General features: G+C 40.6%; 1 protein-coding gene across 1 annotated transcript; it reads right to left on the reverse strand.

The window, feature by feature from the left end:
* Positions 1-608: 608 nt before the first annotated feature.
* Positions 609-23,171, reverse strand: CEP57 (centrosomal protein 57kDa). The gene is made up of 12 exons (XM_010578261.1): positions 23,088-23,171; positions 17,570-17,726; positions 14,280-14,459; positions 13,844-13,965; positions 12,855-12,971; positions 8,417-8,494; positions 6,594-6,698; positions 6,354-6,434; positions 5,754-5,998; positions 4,912-5,056; positions 2,015-3,423; positions 609-646 (listed from the first exon to the last, which is right to left on the reverse strand). The coding sequence occupies exons 1-11, from the start codon at positions 23,169-23,171 to the stop codon at positions 3,187-3,189; spliced, it is 1,551 nt and encodes a 516-aa protein (XP_010576563.1). The 3' UTR covers positions 609-646; positions 2,015-3,186.
* Between the last annotated feature and the right edge of the window lie 283 nt (positions 23,172-23,454).

Here is a 23,454-nt window from a genome sequence, read left to right on the forward strand (position 1 = left end):
CAGGGGAAGGGTGGTGGAATACCAAGGGGCATGTGTGAACTGCTGGGATCAGTCATTTCATTTTGCTTGGGTAAGTGTAATTAGTGATTTTAATGCTTCTGTGCAGGATCAGAGTGGCGTACTTAAGGTATTTCAGTTTTCTGTTAACTAGTGGAAGCAAGCGTGTATCAACCAAAGAAGCCTTTCTGCCTGCAGAACTTGCAACTGCTACCTAAGGTTATTCTGGTAGATTAAACAGCTTAGCCAGTTTCTGAGGCCTATGTTTAGGTCTCTTTCCTTATAGCATACTTCAAGAATTAGTGTCACCTGACTAAACTTAAGTCCAAATTCAGTTTTAATACAAAATTTTGCTGTAAAAGTGGAGATAAAAAACACACTTGGTGAAACCATGCCTGCCCTATTGCTCTTCCAAACAGGTAAGTGCAGGGCTGTAGAAGGTTGGGCTTACAGCAAAGGAAGTTATATATGTGCAAGGATCTTCACTCCAGGCTGCTTCTCATCTCCATGCTAAGGAAGAGGGGCACTGCTTGGTCTGGGTTCTTGTGTTGCTCTTTTATGATAGGATCCCAGACTGTGGTCACCTGTTTCATACACCCATCAGCATGCTGCTTCACTCAGCCTCTCTTCCACGATAGAGAAGTATTTTCTGAGAGAGTATAAGAGTGGACTGATTTACACATCAGAAATTGCCTTTCAAAAGCCACATTCCTTCCGAGGCAGTAACTGTAATTTCCCCCTGCAGTCTCCATTTCTGCCTGCTCTACTGCAGTCAGCGTCTCAGTATTTACAGAGAAATCCACAGCCACCTTCTGACAGAATGAGGAACAGGCTGTATAGCATTGCTGCACTTGTTACAGGGTGGCCTGAGATGTTACAGTTCAATAGTGTGAAGAATCCACACAAAATACCTTCTGAAGGACTTGGATTTGCTTTAAGGTTAAAGGGCAGATCTGCTCTTACGTACAATCACTATATAAGATGGTTCATAGCATTATTCTATATTAGCAAATTGACTCTGTGTGTATATTTTGTTTCTTGATGAAGGCTGTTTGGTTTCCTTAACGCTAATAAAAAATTGATAAATGGGTAAAGTTCCTGTGTGCTTATTTTCAACTATGTGGTTCTCCAGAGGACTCATAGCATGTGCAAATGTTAATAAAATAGCACTGAAAATTTAGTGTTTCAAAACCAAATCTCTCTCATTCTTCTGCAGGTGGACTTACAAGCTGCTAAGGTTCAAACTCTGAAATTTAGAATGATGGGAAAAGAAAATTTATCTTTGGACAAGTTTCTCTTATCCTATACAGACCAGTATTAATACAGATACAGTGCTTAGCTGCTCAATATTACAAAAGTACTTTCACAATAAAAAAAAATAATCAAACAATTTCTGCACTTTACAGTGCATTAGCACAGTAACATCATCTGTGTAGAAGGAGGACCAACATTTTTATATGTAACTAACTCATGTTAAGCCCAAATTCACTGGGATGATTTGGGATCAGCTCAATGCCTGCTCGTTGATGCTCTCACCCCTAGTAGGCTTAATTCCAACTTGGGCACCTCATTCACTGTATACAGCACATATGGAGCCTAAAATACTCCTAAGCCCTCCCATCAGTAAGGAGCTGCATGAGGACAGCCCGAGGTAATGCTGAAATTGACTCATCTTTGAGCAAGCTGATCCCCAGAGGTCCTTCCCAAGCAAAATCACCAAGTGCAGTTTCAGCTACTGATTTTTCAGAACCTCCAGGACGAAATGCTCTCCAGGTGGTTACTCCAGCGACCTGGAACCTATGTCACTAACATAAATGAAGATAAGGGGGATGGCTCCAGGCCTGGTTAGTAGCTTCTGACTTGCCCCTCACAGCTAAAACCTTCTGCGCCTCAGATGCAAGGAGGGTGGATCCCCTACAGATAATTAAAATTCAAATCCCTTCTTCCTGTGTAGACCCTATGGAGTTCCCTGCCTGTTCAGCTACAGGCAAGGGTGGCCAACTGACTCTCACCTTACCTGTACCCTGCTGGCGGCTCATATTCAATCGCCCTGGCCAGGGAGATGTCATGTCACCACAAAAAGCACAAGGGATGGGGCACAGTGCTGCAGCAACAAACATGGAGCTAATTTAGAGGACGTGCAGCTTTCCCACAATTCAACAGGCAAGCTGGCTTTATTATTTTTCAACTGTATAAACAGATAATCTGGGTCTCCTATACATTCCATTAATAGGAAATTCTTTACATTATTAACATAATAAATAACATTTACTCAGCTGTGCAAGTCAGAGTGCAAAATGAACTGCACCACTACTAAAGTAGATAGCTCATCAAAGCACGTATTTCAAGTTAAAAGCAAGATGCCAGGACTGAATGGCATGATTGAGGCACTTGCAGTTTAAAACACTCATGGTTTATCTCACTCCTTTACCACCCAAAGCTGTGAACTAGGAGACAGGATATTATCCCCTATCCTATAGCTTCTTCGTAAAGTGGATTTCTGTAGAAAAATTTCATTCTTCAGACTTGAAAAGAATTCAGTCAATCATTAAGCAAAATAATTCGGAAAAGTTAATTTTGCTCCTTTTGTGAGTACTCAAACATCCACTGCCATTAATGCTGACTAATGCAATGTAGCAGAACAAGAACTAGGAAAGCTTTTTGAGGAGAGCTACATAGAACACCTTTAAATGGGTTTACCTGTTCTCCCTTAGACACTCTCAGAGTCTGAGTAATTACAGCTGCACGCAGAACAGAACTGACAAAAGCCCTTAGGACATCAGGTCACAGCATCGTTTTCAAACAAGATGCATCTTGAGAAGCTTCCCAATGCACAGTTCAACAATAGCGTGAAATCGCACTGGCATTTCACATACACCAACCCGCATAAATGTGCAGTGCTTGGTGTGGTGAAAGAAAATGGAGGGACTGCTTGAACCATAACACGAAAGGAACGGGTGGAGACCTATGGTTAGATTCAGTGGCTGGGTACCTTAAAAATTGAATGTGTTTTAAGCTAGACCAAAATATATACAGTCAAGCCCAGGGATGAAGAATTAAGGGCCCGTATTTCAAAAGTGCACTTAGCATACAGTAGTCTCTTTCACGTAGCAAGAAAGGCAGCTGCTTTATATCCAGAATGTGAGAAAGTTTGACCAGGATGGTTCAAGAACATCCCCTGCAGAACAGTCAGTAGTCCCAGCTGATATCATCTTTCTGTAGTGAAGTCTGTATGGTCTGCATGTCTCTCAACAACTGAAGATTTTTCCGACTCTTCTCTCCAGGCTTCACTTTGATGGGACCAGCATTCTTCCCTTTTGTGGTTACTGTAGTTGTTACTTTCACCTCACTAACAGGGAACCTGCTGTCTTTTATTTGTTTAGCAGAAGTCTTTTTGGACTTGCATTCTCTCTTAAGTCTCTCTAGCTGAAAGAGAAGCCCAAAGAAAACATTAAGCCGTGACCTTGTTTCAGTTTATGTTGGGCAATTCTTCCAGACAGCTGAAATCCCACCACTTATCTCACCCAGCTAAGCAAATGGATGCTTCCAAGACACCCTGAATAATAAATATTTTTTTTTCCTTACACAGCATTGCTGTATTCACATCTTTCAAACTGTGTTCAGCTTATAGTCTGAACTACTAAGTTATCTCTTTAAAAACTGACAAGTTCATTATGGGGGAACAGCTCCATTATGAATGTAATAGAAAAAGTTATATATGATAAAAAGCTGATTTGTCACTGTTACCATCCAGTGACTAAAAAAAAACCAACCAAAAAAACAAAACAAAAAAACCCCCACCAAAAACAGAAAACAAATTTTTCTACGTACATACTAGTGATTTTAATAGCTAGTCACTGTCAGAGATATAGCTTTAAAAAGAATACCAAAACTCTGCTGAGGTGAAGAGCTGGTATCCACACGCAGCACTGTAAATCACAGCTTGTAAGACTCAGCAACAAAGACTGAGCTGGCGTAAGCCTGAATGGGGAACTGGAGAGTCTAAGGTGCAGGCGCACTCATACTCTCAAACCGCAAAATAGGCGGCTTCTGTAGTTCCCCTCTCTTCAGGTAGTGGTGCTCCCTCCTTCCTAGTTTATAGCATGCAGCAATTTTCCTAAATCCTGACTCCTAAAACTTTTGCCAATAGCTAGTCAGAAGCCTCTGTATGTGTAGAATCATTACTACTAGGAACTACTACACATCTGTTTCTCTGCAACAGTTCCTCTAAGATCATAAGAGATCAAAGGTGAGTAATGCTTCTAGGTGAAAACATTTCACATGTCCATTTTGGACGTCAGCAGCAGTGCTCTCAGTACATATTTTGTGTAAAAGTTACGTCAGATGAGGGTGAATCTTGTTTCGTATTAACTGAACCAGATTAAACACATAAGGGTAAGCTCTTTGGAAGCAATTCACTAAAATGAATGAAGATTAGAGAAAATAGGGAATCAATAGGGTTTATAGCTTTGAATGAACAGGCTACACTATTCAAAACATTTTGAAAGTTGTTTTAAACTGAAACGGGTATCTCAGGTTTTATAAAATGCAAATCAAAACATAAATACGTCATTTACTCCAAGCAAAGGAGAACAGTTAAAAGATTCAGGGAATGAGAGGAGTGTAAAATGCAATGCAAGAACAGATGTGAAAGCACTGCCCAGGACAGGATGAAGAGTGGGCACAAGGGTGACATGGCAAGACAGAGAGGATACTTCTGCAGAAATACGGGGATAGGAAGATGGAGGTATGCAGGCTAACTTTGGGACATCAAAGCTAGAGCTAGGCACTACTGCTCCACAGTAGTTATTTCTGCTTTATTTAATTGCTGCTAGATTAGGATATAACAAAAAAAGCCCCAAACCTCAAGACAGCAACTCTACAGAACCATGAACATAATCAAAAGTAACTCACCTGCAACCGATGCCTCCGGACTTTGCTGATCTGGTCTGCCTTTGCTTCCATCTTTCCCACCAGTGCCTCAAGTTCCCTCTCCAGATCTTCCCTCACTGCAATGGTTGGGGCTTCCTGGACAAGCTTTGACAGCTGCTGGTGATCACTACCATGGAATTCAGACAGAACAAAGCTTGCATCAGACTCCCTTGGCTTCCAGTGCTTGTACACCCCGTTCAGAAATAACACTTCTAAGAAACCATAGCATCAGCAGCCACGCATGTTCAACATGCCATAACCAAACAGTAAGAACAGTTTTGCTGGTTAGCAGCATTATTACAGTAGCACATCCTGGTGGCAGGCTGCTGCAACATTAAGTCTCAGTAACGTAAGTAGCTTCAAACTTCAAATCACACATTCAAAATGACCAAATAACCCCTTGAGGGCATGATCTCAGCACTCATTCAGTTACTAATTTGTGTATCTGTACCTACTGCAGTTATGCAGTAGGGTAACAATTCATGTTCTGTTAACCAGGACAAGCAAAATGACTAGTAAAGCTGTCCTTTAATGAAGTATTTGACTACTGTGTCAGAGGCTGTTACCACACTTCTCCCCCACCCCCCACAAATTCAATATTGCTGCATATAAACACAGGTATGGAGACCAGACTGTTTATCAGAATCTCTTTAACTGCAAGAAGAAATGACAGCCTCCGCAGCCAGTAGAGCAAAGAGATTATATGCTAGAGACTTCCTAAAACTAACCCCTTTCTCAGGCAAAACCTTCCAACTTTAAAGCAAAAGGCAAAACCATAAAGCATCTACATTCATAATCTGCAATGGAGAATATGCCAAACTCACAAACTCATCTGTCCAAATTCATCTTGTAAAGTCAGCAACACTTCTGAGAGCTCTTCCTGGGATGAAGAAGAGTCCTTTGGCAGAGACGACCTTCTGCTTTTGCTGGCAGGATGACCAGTAGTGACAGGTTTTGCTAGTGGAGTATCATTTACCACACGACTGTTACACAAAGCTTTCGTGTGTTGTTTCATCAGGTGTAGCACATGTTGCACGTTGGCACCAACTGAATGACTGGGACTGGTAGACTGGAAGGAAAAGCAAAAGACTACTTTCAAATGGCATTGTCAACAACCTACTTGATAACAATGGAGAACATTTAAAAACAATAACATTTTTTATTTGCTGTGAAGAATGTATTTTTTGTTTGAATGAATATGCACTAACAAGAACAGCTTAACAGGCAGCATAAAGAGGACCCCTTTTTGAAACTGCCAGTTCAGCAAGTTATTGATATTCAACAAGCTTTTTGAAGACAAACTGGAAGAAAAGAGTCAAAGAAAATTAAATGATCTGACCACTGGGTGTCAGGAGTGCACCAAGCCAAAGCCACTTAAGGAGCTGCAGCTACTGAGCATTAAGCTTTGGAATTAAGCAGCTCACCTTCCCAGCTACAAAGGGTACATCACCCAGACACAGTCTGTAATGGGGCTGCGTAGTGAGATGGCTTGTAAGAGAGCATTTCTGGAAAGAAAGAAAAGAGAGATGTTTATCAAAGATGACACTACAGCAAACCCATTTTCCCTTTGCTTTGTGCTAAAAGAGGCAACCTACTTTCTGATTGCATGCACACACCCTTATTTAACTCCTCAGTAATTGCCCTTCTCTTCCCCCCCAAATTACCTTCTCTGGCTGCTTAGTTTTTTTCCTGGGTTTTCTTGCTTTTGGAGGAAGCAATGGTGATGCTGCTTGAATCAGTAATCTGTTGGTTTCCAGGCCTGTCTGAAGCTTTAATTGAGGGAATAAGGGGAGTTACTGGAATTATATTAATAGATAATCAGAGAAAGAGTAAGCTGAGAATTGCAAATCAAGAATTTTCAAGATAAAGGCTCTCTGAAAGCAAGGGCTGCAAGTTTTTAGGATGCTTTTGCAGTCCAAAGTAAATGTAAACATTGAATAAGAATACTTCCTCTGGTAGCACTACTCATCACTAATCCTAGTAAGTTAGAGAATTAGTCTTACTGCATTACTCCCATGCAGGCAAGTGCCAAAACATCAGCTGTGTTTAACACTTGACAAAATATTAGGGAAGTTGAGCCATCCAACCCTGCTCAGTTGATCCTGTGGCATATAGTTAACAGACAGCTATTCCTTCTGTTCTATTGACAGTAAAAAAACCCACCAAAACCAAAAACCCAAAACCCAACCCATCTATTGGAAGAGTTAAGGTTATAATTCTCACTGTCAGTGAGCTCGATATGCTTCGCTATTTCTTCCAAGAGAAGCCATGGCATGGCTTTAGAAATCATCACCTAACCAGTCCCAACTAGAAGCATTCACAGAACAATTATTCATGATTAATTTGAGACAACCTCCCCCCTCCCCTGCCAAACTCATGGCAAAGGTTAATGCTAGAGCCTAATACATGTCCTGGTTTCAGCTGGGATAGAGTTAATTTTCTTTCTAGTAGCTGGTATGGTGTTATGTTTTGGGTTCAGTATGAGGAGATGTTTTCAGTTGTTGCTAAGTAGTGTTTAGACTAAGTCAAGGATTTTTCAGCTTCTCACACCCAGCCAGCAAGAAGGCTGGAGGGGCACAAGAAGTTGGGAGGGGACACAGCCAGGGCAGCTGACCCAAACTGGCCAAAGGGGTATTCCATACCATGTGACGTCACGCCCAGTATAGAAACTGGGGGGAGTTGGCCGGGGGGGAGATTGCTGCTTGGGAACTAACCGGGCATCGGTCGGCAGGTGGCAAGCAATTACATTGTGCATCACTTGTATATTCCAATCCTTTTATTATGATTATTGTAATTTTATTATTGTTATTATTATAATTGTTAGTTTCTTCTTTTCCGTTCTATTAAACTGTTCTTATCTCAACCCATGAGTTTTACTTTTTTTTTTTTTTCCTGATTGTCTCCCCCATCCCATTGGGTGGGGGGGAAAGTGAGTGAACAGCTGCGTGGTGCTTAGTAGCTGGGTGGGGTTAAACCACAACACACATTACCTACATATTTCTTCAGCATACAATGAATATTTAATGAACCCAACATTTCAAGGTTAGGAGAAGACCAGTGTCATTACGGGCTCATAACTGACAGTATGTTGCCTCTTTTTTGCTGCCTCCTACAATATTTCTAGTTACAATTATGAACAAGGGAGCACGCTTGTGGACCTTGATCTATTTAAAGCAGAGATCCTCATACATCCTCAACTACGAATTAGTTTGAATTTCTACTCCTCTTTTCCAATGAGCTTCCTTCATTGAAGAAACCAAGTTTCAGTGCACAGGTGCTGTTTGAAAAAGGTTTCCAAAAAGCTCAGAACTGCAGAACATTTGGCACCTCAGACAGCAGAGGGGGAAAAAAAAAAAAAAAAAATTAAACCAAGGTTTTCATTATTCTGTATATGGGAAGCACTATCAGCAAGTTTAGCTGAAAAGTTGATGGAAAGGGGAGCTAATTACAGTGCATACCAGTACAAAAGAAATTTCCTGTTAGTTACCTCAGCTGCTTTTTCCTGAACAAGCTTCCTTGCATGTTCTTCCTCCTGAAGCTTCTGTTCCAGCTCTTTCATTTTTTTCTAGTTAAAGTTGAATAAAAATAATAGCATTACTAATGAAACAATTCTTTCCTTCCTGAAGTCTACAATACTAAAAGCTTGAGCAAAAGTGTATCAGTTCAACTTACAACTTAAAGCTAAGTGAAGATTTCAGCATTAGAATTATTGCTGACATTTTGTCTGTATGGGTATAAATACAGCAGTCAAGTGGTTATGCTTAAAACTTAATTGATTTTTCTATTTTTACTTCTGCAATTGGTATCTGAATTTAAGTTGCAGCCTACAGGGAGAACAATACGCAAGGCTGTCCTTCTCTTTGTAAAAAACCCCTAGGAAGTAGGTTGCTTTGTGTACATTATCCTGAAAAATTCTGTACTACAAAAGGGCTAACAAAGGTGTATCATGTATCATTACAAGCTGAGAGAAGACTTGCTTTATTTAGATCACTAAAGGTATTTTTGCTATTATCTGTAACTTAAAACTCTTAGAAGAGAAGAATTTTTGATGATCTAGCCACCTTCTTAATAAAGAGGGAGGAAAGTTTATATGATGACTCTGAGATATCTTTAAGCAAAACTGAAGTGATTTCATCTTTTCATGGTTGAAAGCATGTAAGAACTCTTTTGAAAGCCCTTTTCAAAGAAAAGAGTTAAGGGGAAAGGCACACATTTCTTTGTAAATCCTCCAACAAGAGGAAAACCTTGTTTAAGCAGGATACACTTACTTAAACTCCCAATGTGAAAGTTATCAAATAACTTTCTGATTTTATACAGCAGAGTGAAAAAATGATTCAGAGCCCCATGACACAAAACAGCTTCCCTTCTCTTCCCCCAAAGACTATCATTCACAAAGCCACTAATCAAACTAGTCAGAAAAGCATGCAATTCAAAGTAACAGCTATATTTGTACACTTCTGTTTGTTTATAAACTCACTATGCTGAGGTAGTAAAAATTTCAGCTCTGCTTTACTTAAGCATTAACTGCAAGATTCAAGTAACCAGCTGTTATACAAAGGTGTTAAAAGGCAAAACCCCAGATAAACCCTGAGGACAAAGGCACTATATAAAGGAACCAACTTTTTCTGTTGAATAAAAGAACCATTTTGACTAATTTTATTTTCTTCATTCAGATCAGATATTCCAGGTAACAAAATCATCTTCTGCCCTTTACAGCACGTGGCACAATTCTTGATTTCAGTGGTAAGTCGCACAAAGATCTTTGTTTAACCTATTAGGTATGACAGAATTTTTAATATGGAAATACTAAAGCAAATCTTCTGCTTGAACTGAATACTGACATGAAGCTGGGCCAATGCTTCTGTACTGAAATGAACTGAGCATTCACTCAGCCAGCTGTTTTAGCTGCAGTGTGCAGCTCAAACTGCACAGCAAGAGTGTATCTTACTGTGTCTTCAGACCCTGTTGGAAGTTATCTATCCAAGTTAACTTTCTGAATTTTTTTTTTTCTCGCTTATAGCAAAACGTATTACACAATCCATCTTCCAAGGCTCAGGCAGACACAGATTACTGGTCCATCAGCAAGAGGGAGCAAGTCCAAAGGGCTGGCTAACAGTGAACACAGACACTCCCCAGCCACGCTGCCCATCACATGAGGTAGCACGGTACAGAAAGAGTCAGTGCTGGGCTGCCTAAAATACTCTGCTCAGTCACCAGTACCTGCTGAAAAAGATTTGAGTGAAAAAACACAAATACTGTAATATCTATTTTTGCTCATTTTCTAAGGGAAATCAAGTTTCATGCAATCACCTCACTCGTCCTTCTGGTTGTCACTGAAATAAATGTCAAACAATTTTAACCAAAGAAGACAGAAAGGTATGAGACCTCAAACATACAGAACACCTAAATTTCCTAAAAATTGGCTGCTGGGATAAACATCCAAATTAGTTTCACCAGAGAGTGAAACTCTCTGTCTCCAATGTGAAGACAGGTTTTATCTCTGTGCTTCACTACCTTGCAAATTAGCACCTGCTTGACAGCTGAGCAGTCAGCATATACCCAGCTGGAACAAGGCAGGTGTTGCTTCTCACCACCTGGCAATTAGAGGATAAAAGAAAAACTAAAGGTGTAGGTAGTCTACAGCCACAACAGGATGTGAGGATTCATTACTTCTGGTTTTCACAGAATGAATGGGGTTTTATTAAGTCTTATTGTTAGCATCATGAAAACATCGATTACTACCAACTACAGTTCTTCAACACATGTCATCTACACATGCATTCAAATTCTGGCTATCTGGCACACACAAGACCATAGCCCAAACTGCACTTTTAGGGTACAACCCCATCGCCTAACTCCGTCCTCAGACATAGACACGTTCAAACCCTCTCAGTCAGTTATCCAGGGACTGCACTGTGGGACTACAGTTGCCATAAGCGTACACCAGAAAATGCTTTTGAGGCAAGCACTCCAATTACAAGTACTTCCCATGCATGAGAGTTTCAGCATTTCCTTTTTACAACTAATATTAACATTGGCAAATTGCCTGAAGGTAATACTTATAAGGACCAGGTAGTGGCTCTGCGGAGATTAAATGTATGTAGGTCTTACTGAGAGCAACTTGTGCAGAGTGTCTGAAATCAGAGGCAGTTAAATCATTGCTTGCTCATAAGTAGTCATCTCACCATCCATTTCAGCACACCATGTATAGAAATAGTCTGGCTTATCTATTTCTTGCTTCAAATTAAACTTGCAAATGTGGTCTTGCCACAGCTAAAGCAGAGATTGAAGAGGCAACAGATGCAATTGTTTTGAGCAAAGTGTGCAGTCACCCTTTCAGGATTATAAGGTAACACTTAGTACGTGGATGCTTACATAGAAACACACCTTGCAAGCCCAGAGGCAGATAGACCTGTTGATCAGAAAATGGCTCATGAGACCAAAATGATCACAAGGAAAGTGACCTTTAGTCAGAGCTAAATCCAGATTTCTCTCAGTTCCTAGAATTGATTCAAAATTGTGTGAATTTAATACCCAATTCCACTAAAATAGATTTAATTGCAACAGCTACTAATTCCTAAAGATAAAGACATCTAGTTTGATCAAGGAGAAAAAAAACCAAAAACCCCAACCTGTTATGCTGAAATTACGTTCACTAGCCAGGCACAAAAAGACAAACAACGCAGCTGCACTAAACTCCAGCTGCTACCAGTCAAAAACATGGTAAAAGCCCTTGAGAAAGGGACTCCTGTTGCTGAACCAGTTATTTCAACCCCGGAGACCCGGGAGGAACTTACTGCTACTTACAGTGAACAAGGCCTGGCAGACACTCATCTCCCTTTGCAAGAGTTTGGCCCAGGTAAAAAATGCAGGCACTTTTACTCCATAAATGCAGCTTACCAAAATGGGGGCTCAAGATCTTGAACAGCTTGTTACAGCTGCCTTGGGTCAGGGACTCCCACGAGTAGCTGTAGTGTCTAAAGGCCCTGCAGCAGACCAACTAACTAAAGATTTACTATCAAACATCTCCCTATGTACTCCTGGAAAAACACCATCTACTTCAGCACCTGGTAAGGGCTGGTGTGCAGGGTGGCAAGCCTACAATTTTGAGACAGTCCAGAGCTGTCCTCAATACCACAACCTAATCATGTACTATCTGCTCCTTTTGGATGGAGGAACTTCACAGGTGGAACCCTCTCCCTCGTTCAGCACTCTGTAGTTCCCATGCTTGGGAGTCTTGTGGTCTATCTGCAGCAGCAGAAAGAGGTAGAATGCAGACCAGATTTCAGAAGCCAACACCACAGTTGGTACACAGAATGAATATGATCAAACACAGTCATGGTGAACTTTTAAAAGCTACCAATTCAAAATTAATCCTGAAGAGGCAGATTGGTTCAAACCCACTGACAGCCAGCCAGTGCTAGAGGGCTAGTAGTGTCAGGCTCCAGAATTCTGCAAGCAAAATAATAATAATAATTGCATTTTTTAAGGAGGAGCTTAAGTGGCTAAAAGAAAAAACACACCAAACCCACACAAGTGAAGTCAAATTTGGGTCATAACAGAATATAACTGCTAGCATTCAGTAGCATGCAAGGCAACTCAGAAGTTGAGAGCTTAGGAATGCCCGCAATCCTACACGCCTATGCACCAGCTAAGCACAAAAGAGGAACACCAACAGATACCGTTAAGGCTTAACAAAACTCCAACTCTTGTAGTGTGTAGTGACCTAAGGCCTGCCTGGCTATGTAGACTTCCAGCAATAACTTCCAAGTTTTTACAACACTTCAGCTTTAAAAAGATTTTTAGTTGCTGTCTTTCTCTACAGCACAAAGTTTTGCTCAGCTCTATTATTGAAATATAGCCATTAAGTGCTGATTACAATAAACAAGATAAATCTGATACAGCATCCAGTACAAATGACAGACCTCTGCTATGGACTGCATCATAGTAAGTCTGCTGTACTCTTTTTCCAGCATATCCAGCTTTTCCAATTTAGACTGAACATGTGATTGATCAAGCAGCCGATCTCTCTCCAACGAACCCTTGAAAAGTGAAAAGCAAAACAATTATAAGCACAATAGAACAAGACCATCTATAATAACCCTTGTGTTTGCAGCACAAAGGAGGCCCATAAACAGTCCAAAGGAGCTACTACTTCCTCTGTGCCATTTTAGATGGTGCTACGATTAGGGAGCAACTGCACCACTGATCCATCAATGTTGGGAACTTCACACTCAACCAGATTCAGATGAGAGAGAATGCTGCAGAGTCTCTCCTCCCTCCAAACTCAACGTAGTAAAAACCCCTCATTACTCAGCTGTTAGAGATAGCTTTCTTACTTTTTTTTTTTAAATTTAGTAACTATTTAATAGACTGAAATAGGACAGCCACAGAAACCAATGAGCAGAGAGCTCTAGGTGATCCATACTCCTATAAAACAAAATTCAAGCTCATTTTAGATGAAAGGCAAGTCTCTCAGTCACTGATGGCAGGAAACAGAAATTTTACTATTATTTCTACAGAATCAGTATTTCAGCACCAGTTTAGCAAAAGCAGTACTAGTAAAGAAAATCCCCAAAGATCTGAAGAGTGTAAACACAAAAGGGAGGAGCACATGGGTATAACACTGAGGGATAAGGATAAGCTACTGCAGTAAGCCAATCATGCAGAAGCAAACAATTCTTATTAATACCAGAGTCTGATATTGCCTTAGAGACAGGTGCACAAAGGCAGAAAATACCAGGGTCCTGAAAAGGCTGGGAAATTTAAGTGGGGAAATTATCCACAATTAAGTATGCCAAGGCCTGAAATAGACTTCCATGCTTAAAACTATTAAAATGACAGTAACTACAGAAAATCATGACATAGGTCACGATTTTTATAATTTAACCCTGAGATAATCTTGAGAACACACCTGTTTCTCCAAGAGATGTGACTTCTCATTTTCTGCATGCTGGATCATTTTTCTCATGTAGTCCAGCTGTTTTTCTAAAAGGCTGCACCGAGACTCAGCAGCTGCCAGCTGAGAAGCCAGTTCTAAAGATAACAGAAGGCAGAAAAGTAAAATCATGCACTGTTTGTTCCTGGGATTTAAGTTTTCAGGACAGTTCCAAAACAAACAAGAAAAGGGTCATCTAAAGAAACTCACAGATTAAGCTTAATGAACTTTGGTATGCATGCAAATCCCTAAAACAAAGTATGCTTTTAACATGATTTCTTCATAACTCCATGTAACATTGCAAAGTAAAAGACGCTGAACAAAGTAAATTAAAACAGTTTTATGCATTAATAAAAATCAAGTTTCATCCACATCAGTGTTCTGTAGTATCTATATAAAGTTTGCAAACAACCTTGATTTTTCTTTGACACTTCAGTCTTGTCATGCTCTTTGTGTTGCATTTGTTCACTTAGTACTTTCTTGTAGTCTGCTGTTTCCCTGCTGAGGTGTTTTACATTCTCTTCCGCCTGAAGTCGTTCCAACTCCAGTCGATGAATTTTTTCCTGGAGATTCTTCAGAGCAGAAAATATTGCTGTAATTGAACAAGTACCTTTTGTTAGATACTATTCAATCACCACTTCAAGATAACATTGAACTTGAAACGTTTTTATAAAAGCATGTTATGTAAGGAAGTCAGAGTGTTCCTTACCAGCATCCAAGACTCCTTCCAGGAATTAAGACCTGCTTCCCTTTAAACCATAACTGATACTAAAACCAGCCTCAGACAAATAGATGCCCTTGGTGCACATATTAATCTGAAATATTTGGGAAAGATGAATCCATTTCCCAGAACAAAGCACATAAGTATTCTGTACATTAAGTGCAAACAGTGCATCTTCTGACTTGTTATCAAAAGGAAATGAAAGGTCACAACTAGATAGTTAAAACAGTGGCAGTTCTCTATATTATTATTCCTCTACAAGTGCATGCTAGCACAAAAAATACACAAACACAACGTTCCTATGAATGGTCACAGAGCAGAATAAAGGTTAGCTATTAGATAGGCTATAAAAACATTTATTTCCCAAAGAGGCAGCTCTTTTTTGATTCTTCTGGTTTTGCACTTGTGCTCCTTTCCTCCCCCTCCCCAAGACATGCATCTCCTTTGTGCTGAACAACTTTCCCTCTTTCTGTTCCATTCCCTGCTTTAGCAATTAATCAACAAAACCTTTATATATTCATCACCACAAAAAAGAAAAGCAGTTGTAATAGAACTCGTATCACCTTGCAATTAGACCATCTGCTGGTAATCTGATGTATTACGTCTCTTAGCTGTATTGTTAAATTCTGCAAAGGGAACCGTAACAATAAGAGCTTTCCCCTATACAGTCCTGTTAAAGTAAAACACAAGAACATCTGTACAGACAGCTCATATAGCAGACTAATCTGTGAGGTCACATTAACTCACTCCTTTGTGCTTAAATCCACTCTAGAGAAAGAATGCACCTTTATTACTGAATGCACGAGCACAGAAAAGTTGGGACTGCGTACTTGTTTGAGCATCAGATTACAAAAAAAAAGGAAAAATAATTATCAGAATGAGTTCTCCAGAGTAAAAATTCATCAAATCTTGAAATGCAGAATAGCACATTAGAGTATCACATCAATAAAAACTATGTGCTTTAAGGTAACTGTTAAGTAAATAAGTGGGTGACAGCAGTCACAGTAAAGGAGAAATTATAGATAGTTTGGCCCTGTTTGCAGGATCAGAGTCACCAACAGTACCCTCTTTATTTATGTTGCTGTTATCAGAACTCAGTTGAAAAGGGCATAGCTGAAACTATAAACCGCTTTGTTACTGTTATCCTTAGAGCTAAATTGAAATCTCTGTATATTTACAATAATGACTAACAAAATACAGCAATGAAGCAATTCAAGCAACGAATAAAGGTAAAACCCAATACAATGACAAGTATCATTCAGTCATCCTTACCAGAGTGTTAAAACCAACTATGTATGCTGAGACACACACATACACAATGCAAAGAAATTCAAACCAAAATAAGCCGAATTTACTATACTCAGCTTCAGGATTTTTCAATATGTTTTTTTTTTTTAAATGAGGGGGTGGGAGGAGCAGTAAGGACCCCCAAAACCAATCAAACCTACCTTCCCATCTGAAGTTAATTCCCATATCCTTAACCTTACTAAAATACACACTCCAGAACATTTTTGCATTTTTAAAACCTATGCAAAAAGAGTAAGATATTGGATCATCTGTCTGTTGGATTTAAATTTCAGTATGTATTCATATTTACTTAAATATTTTTTGAAAATAAAGACATTTCATAATTTTTAAAAAGGGATATAATTTATCGGATTGCCTCCCTCTATCTGTACTTACCTGTACTTATTTCAGAGCTGGCAGACTCCCTGCTCAAAAAAAGTTGCCCAGTGAAAACTTGGAAGTCAAAAGTTTGTCTCTACTGCAACATGCAACACAATCTACAAAAATATGCCTGCATCAGTAATTCATAAAGAAGCTCTTTCCTGCAGATTCAATTTTTTATCTGTCACCAGGTTCCATTAGTTTTGTGTCAACAGCACTCTCGTAACTGATGGCAATGAGCATATATGAGCATATATTGCATTTTAAAAAGCACTTCCAAGAATTGAGATTTCACTAGGTCATTAACGTAGAAGTCTCCAGTAATTCAGACATAAATTATGTTATTGGAACAGGGACTTGAGGCTATCAAGCTGATTTTTTAGTTAGAGTAAGATTAGAATTCATCCTAAGTCTTTCTCTCTTTTCTCCCTATAAGGAAAAAATACCAAGTTTTCCCATACCTTTAAACCTCCATGCAATTCCAATCTTAAAGGGAGTATTTTTGCAATGACCCTGAGCCAAACAGCTCACATCAAAGGATCAGTCCTGCTCTAGCCTCCCAACATCTCGTGCTGCCTCCTGTACTTACCCCAGGGCAGCTCTGGAGTACATCTCATTGCAGGACAAGGCAATTCACTCAAATACCCGAAAACTAACCAAGAATGGTTTTGTTCACATCAGATCAGGCAAGACAAATCTGTTTACCTGGAGATGAACACCAGGACCACAGTGGGAAAGGAGGGAGAAGGAATAACCTAGAAACAAGGAAGAATAAATGGGAGTAAAATCACCTCCCTTCTTGGTGTTGTGAGCTGCATTCAGCATTATGCTGAACTCTTCTCTGTATCCTCCAAGTCTTCACTGATATGATAAATATTCTCACCACACCCTTTGTCCATGACAAGCCTTCCCATTTCAAGAGGGCCAAACCTCTTCCTTTGCTCCAAACCATTCTGGGGACTAAAGTCTCCTTATTTCAAACTCAGCCGTGAACTCAGGAGAGGAAAGATTGAGGGAGAGGAGGACTGAAGAATGGACAAAGAAAACATGTCAGGACAATTTCACAAAGTACTCGGCCAATTTTACAGCTGTCTACTGCTGCAGAGGAGCATCCTTCTCCAGCTGTAAGATGACCTTTTTCATTAGGTATTCTTCAGAAAGAGAAGTGCAAAGGACCTACAAAACAGGTGACCTGCACGTCACTGGGAAGCGATAAAAGGATAAAAAGACTGCAACCTTTGTAGATGTGGACATACAGTATTTCACCACATGGTTTGGAAACAGGTAAGAAAACAACTTCACAGAACTATTACCTCTGCTGTTGCTTTCAGGATATGGAATTACTGGTTTCCGTGGGGAGCGCAGCAATTCTGAATTAATAAATGGCTTGTACTTTGGATATTCTATAAATGAAGTTGCAGAGAGTCCATCTGTGACTGACGCAGAGTTATGAGTTTTGTGCAGATCATCCTGAAAACAAAACAAAGCTGTTATTCAGCACATTTTTTTGTTTCTCTGTCACAACAAACAAAAGTAGAATCCGATTAAATGATGTGTAGAAGTATTGCTGCAGGAGACTGTAATACCTCAAAAGCTGTACTTCCTTGCAGCCTTAGCCTGTGTCATTTTTACATCCAAGTCCCCTCCACTAGAAACAGTATCAGAAAGAAAATGGCTTTTCCATACTAGTTTCTGATTTCCACTTTTGTTTTCTACTTACTTATACTGTCTCTTGCTTTTTGTGAGAAGGTAATACACAACCAGTTGGAAAATAGCTGCCTTCTTAACTACTGATTATACTTACTGCACACGAGACACTGTACCAAGGTGGCCAAACCTGATAAAGGAACCCAGCACCACAGCTCTACATCCACTCATCTAACGTAGTAGCTCACTAACGGTAGATGGGGCAGGGGACACTCTCTCTCCTCACCTCACCCTCCCAGCATAGTCCCAACCTCTCTTTTCCACTGGCTTCAATTCATATTTTCCATCGTGCCATGAATAGATTGGACCTCACTACCAGACACATCAAGATGACTTTATGCTACACCTGATTAGTGGTATCAGCAGAAGAAAAGCAGCAGCACATCACAGCCAGGAAGGTACCTCTGCCTCTGAGCAGAAACGTGCTGTTAGATCAGCTTGAGACTGTTCTCAAAAACATGGCCACAGAGACCACAAATTTCCCAGCAATCTACATCAACCTTCCAAAAGTTTGCTGTGTTTTGGATGTTGCAATGACCAGAAGGGACCACCCAGCCGTGAACACGCTATGCAGTCAGGATACCATTAAACCATGTGCTTTCTAACAGGATTCTTCTAAGCAAAAGGGTGTCCTGGTTTCAGCTGGGATAGAGTTAATTTTCTTTCTAGTAGCTGGTATAGTGCTGTGTTTTGGGTTCAGTATGAGGAGAATGGTGATAACACACTGATGTTTTCAGTTGGTATAAACTCTACTTAGCAACAAGTCAAGGATTTTCCAGGTTCTCATGCCCAGCCAGTGAGAAAGCCGGAGGGGCACAAGAAGTTGGGAGGGGACACAGCCAGGACAGCTGACCCAAACTGGCCAAAAGGGGTATTCCATACCATGTGACGTCATGCCCAGTATGGAAACTGGGGGGAGTTGGGTGGGGAGGGATCACTGCTCAGGAACTAACTGGGCATTGGTCACCGAGTGGTGAGCAATTGCATTGTGCATCACTTTTTTTGTATAGTCCAATTCTTTTATTATTATTACTCAACCCATGAGTTTTACTTTCCCCCCAGTTCTCTTCCCCATCCCACTGGGGTGGGACTGAGTGAGCAGCTGCGTGGTGCTTAGTTGCTGGCTGGGGTTAAACCATGACAAAGGGCCATGGCTCTTAATATACTGCGTTTATGGTTTTGACTCAAACTGGCTACCTGGCCTAAGCTTTCTGATTTGTGTGTATGAATTAAATAAAATATGAACGCTTATTTTTAGTGCGCAACAGTAATTTCTCTCAACTCTACCCACTACTAAACATTTCAGTAACAAAATTTGAAGGTAACCTAAGAGAGAAGTGGGCTACAGGCAGATGCAATGCTCCTACAGCTTTCCACAGAGCGTTTACTTCACCGATATGCCAACTGAGCAATTGCTGATCTTGGCAGGGTTTTTTTAAGCTTTTGTAAATACCAATTATTGGGAGTATATCATGACCTAAATTAAAATACAGAAAGTATTTATGTAAGTATCTCATAGCAAATTAGACAATGGCCCAAAACACATTATGAGGAAGAAAAATAATACAGGGGGAAAAAAATTTAGAAAATTTCTAAGTTATTTAAAGCCCATACACAGCTAATTTCCTCTTATAAATTAAGTGATTCATTGTGGACAGGAAAATTAGGACCTTAAGTACTCTGAATGTATCAGTGTTTCGAAGCACAGTTTTATGAATGCTTTGCAGTTTGTGTTTATAACATTTTCCTACACAACATAATTGCTTTTCTTGGAATAACTACATTTGCACAAAACTCTTGCTACACAGAAAGCAAATTAAAACACTAATCCCCAATTAAGAATACATTAATAAAAATATTTTGAACAGGTTTTTGTATGCATGCATACACACTGTTTTATGCTCAGCAGCCATACTGGTCTAACAAGAACGTGTGAATTTAAAACCAAATGAAAGCCTGTTAGGTGCTAACATCAAGACCTAAACCTCACTCCTGCAAAAATACCATCAGCATTACAGGATGTTAAATTGATGAACCCAGAATAAGACGACCAAATAACGAAGTAAAAATGAACCGAGCAAAACGCAGTACTTTATGCAGCGGGCAACAGAATAACAGCGGCAACATAAACCTCAGCAACTCAAACAACAATTGATTCAAATATCAATATACTGCTACTGATTCAAATCAAAGGTATCCCATGAAACAGTCAAAAGAAAAGGGCAATCGGTTTGAAATCAAAGTAGGGCTGCCAGCATCATAATCTTCCCAGACGTCTTTATGTTTCACCTGTAAAACCTTGTCTGTGAATTAAAAATAACTACATTAAAAAACCCCAAACTACAGGAGGTTTTTTTGTTTGTTTTTACTGGCACAATTAACATTCTTCTCGCCAACAGCAGACTACCTGAAAGAAAAAGCTAGCATACCCAAACACTTGAACACCAAGTTACACAAAGCAAAACAAATACAGGCTTTAGACTAGTTGCATGTCTTCTAAATTTCACCTGGATGCAGGCCACAGGCGCTAATTTGGGTAGTGTAATAGTACAGATATCTGCTTGAAATAAATACCAAAAAAATTGTGCTGAAATATTGTCTATTGTATAGGCAATCATTCTTTGCTTCATTCTAAATAGCCACTTGCTACCAAGGGTTTTCCTTATACGTTTAAGCAAAAGACTGGTTTATATTCCATTTCACAAACAGCGACTTCTAAATAACCTGAATGAAAAATTTAAGAGCATTTATGAAATGGTATCAAGGAATTTCCCATCACAAATCTCAGACTCAAATATCACACCAATTCTCTGCTCTTCTCGATTTCTCTCAAGTCATTAAAAATTATATGTCCGTTTCTGCTCTTGGAAATTCTCACGGGGAGCGTCATGCTGCAATGCTCGGGAAAATCCTGAAACATAAAAAAAACTCCAAACCATATGAAAATCAGGGAACGCTATATATTTGATCTTTATCTCAGCTACGCCACATTTGCTAACTACATCCTCTCCCCTCATTCTGGGTACTCCCTATAGTCTTCCCTTCCTTAAGCCACAGTAAAGCCTCATAATAGCCAAGGAAGCAGCTTAGCAGTCCTACCAGGGGCTAAGCGCACCAGCATGATGTAACGCTGAGCACATTTAACCTTCACAGGTCTGAGGACATTACCTTCCAAAATCCATCGCTGCTACCATTGCCTATCACCTGCCTACTCAAGCATGCAAAAGGAACATTAAAAACAGAGCGGCAATAGCTTAACACAAAGAGACATAACCTCAGATGGAAAGTTTTGAAATAAGAATCAGCAACTTGGGGCAGAGGTACACTTTTCAAACCAAGTAACTTGTGCAGATGGCACAAGTGACCCACCATACCATTGTTACTTCCCTGTTGCAGTATAGAAATAGGGCACACTGTGGAAAGCTTTCCGGAAGGCTATTAATCTCAGTGGTATACCAAACGTTTTCAGTAAGAAAAAGGAAAAAAAGCTCTATATTTTTCTCATTATCATACAGAATTTGGCTAGACTCCTGGACAATAAAAATAACAATGATTTATAAACAAACTGTAGAACCAAAGAGGCAGAAAAATGCAGAAAAACTCTTGGGCAATAACTGCAGCAAAAAAAGCATGGAGGCACCAAGTCAGCACACCTTTGGTATTAACACTTTGGCACTGGGAAAAGGGACTAAATTAGAGTGGGTGTATTGCAAGTTCTGATATGGGTGCCCAGAACAGAATAAAAAATAATAACAGAAAAAAAACATAAATTGAAGCTTGGTAATGCTTTAAATGACAGCCAGTAGTCACCACACTCGGGGAAGAAAAAAAAAAGGTGGGGGGGGAAATTATCCAGAGACTGGGAAGAAAACAGAATAATGAGGTATTGAGTTCACTGAGCATAAAACATCCAAGTAGCCAGTTATTAAAACTCTCGAAATAGCCATTTTGGAGGGAGAATCTCGATCAGCACAGCCTGCTGTCATCTCTCAGTACTACGTTACTGGGAAAGTGGGAAAGGAAGAACAGCCCCTATCATGCAGGGGCCAACTTAAGTGCTGTCTGTGCCTCCCTGATACAGACTGAGTCAGGAGCTCTCCAAGTTTAAATAACATCTGTAGTTAAAAGCAGACATTAAAAAGTTAACTTAGTCATGCCATTATATCAAACAGGGAAAAAACCCAAACAAACGTTGGCACAACACAGTATTTTTTTGTTAAGTTTCTGCTGTAGTGTGCCAGATGGCTTAAAAGCAACTATTTTCAAAGTTCAGACGGTGTAAAGTTTGCTTTTTTCTTTTTTTTCAACACATACAAAAAGGTCTCAGTGGGCAGCTTTTTTCCTAAAAGTATTGTTTTACTAACTAAATTAATTAAACAGCCTACATTCGTCTACTTAAGACTAAAACTAGTTTTCTGACATTCTTTTCTATGCACGCTAGAAAAAATACCAGTCAGGAAGGATATAGGAGTCCTCAAATTCCTCTGTCACCACTCTTGCTGGTGCAGGTGTAAATACGGGACCACACTGCAGAGCAGGAGGAGACACACAACAGAGAACACCAAGCTGGGTGCTCACCATGCAGCAAGTGAGACCCCAACCCATCAATCCTCACAAGATGCATCTTGCACATGATCATGCTGCATCCTTTTCACCATCTCTGCTCCTCCAAAGCATGCATAAGACACAGCTACTCACGAAAAATACCCCAACCAAAAAAGCCACCCGACTTCAGAGAGACACAGACATCAAGCCGAAAGGTCAAACAAGAAACCCAGCTGGAAACTTCGGTTTCTGGCGACGATCTGGTGGAAGCAGGCAGCCTCCATCCACCCAGCTCAGCACGGCCCGCCGTGCTTACGCCAGCCAAGCCACCGTTTCTTCACGTCACCAGTCCCCAGCAGAGACACGGGTCCCGCTGCTTCTCTACGCTCAGCACCCTGAGAGGAACGTGAAGGAGGAATTTCTGGTCCCTTGCGTGCAACCACCTACACGTTGCCTCCAAGTCTGCCAGGTGCTCACACACGCGCGCCTAAGGATACAGGTATATAGTGAAGTTAAACCTCAGTTCGAGGTAACGTTTTCGTCCTACGAATAGAAACGACCAGAGGCTAGATCCATTACCAGCTCTCCAGTGGGAACCAACGGCTTGCCGTGCTGGCGTAGCTGACCCGCAACCGCACGACCAACTGTCCAGCTCCGCCTCATCTGGCTTGGGAAGAGGCGTCTTCAAAGAGACGACCCCAAATCATCTCTGCACACAAACCGCGTTACGGCATCTTGTCCCCCTTCGCCTCCAGGCGCGCTCCCCAGGCACGGGGGACACGAAGGGGGCCGGTTGAAGGGGCGCAGGTGTTTTTCTCCTTTTCTCTCGCTTTGACGAAGCACACGTGCGTGTACGACGGGGTTTCACCCACGCTCGTCGCGTTTAAAGGCCGAGGCAGCTCTCCCGGCACGCCGGGGACGGGCAGCCCGCCGCGGACCCGCTCCC

This window comes from Haliaeetus leucocephalus, unplaced genomic scaffold, assembly GCF_000737465.1.
Source record: "Haliaeetus leucocephalus isolate CR32 unplaced genomic scaffold, Haliaeetus_leucocephalus-4.0 Scaffold616, whole genome shotgun sequence".
In the NCBI taxonomy this organism is placed as follows: Eukaryota; Metazoa; Chordata; class Aves; order Accipitriformes; family Accipitridae; genus Haliaeetus; species Haliaeetus leucocephalus.

Excerpts from the sequence above, each read along its gene's own strand:
- CEP57 (XM_010578261.1), bottom strand. The coding sequence starts at position 23,171 with ATGAGGCGGAGCTGGACAGTTGGTCGTGCGGTTGCGGGTCAGCTACGC. Across the intron at positions 12,972-13,843 it reads CACATCTCTTGGAGAAACAG|GGTTCGTTGGAGAGAGATCG; the intron begins GTGTGTTCTCAA and ends TCACTTTTCAAG. Across the intron at positions 3,424-4,911 it reads TCCGGAGGCATCGGTTGCAG|CTAGAGAGACTTAAGAGAGA; the intron begins GTGAGTTACTTT and ends CTTCTCTTTCAG.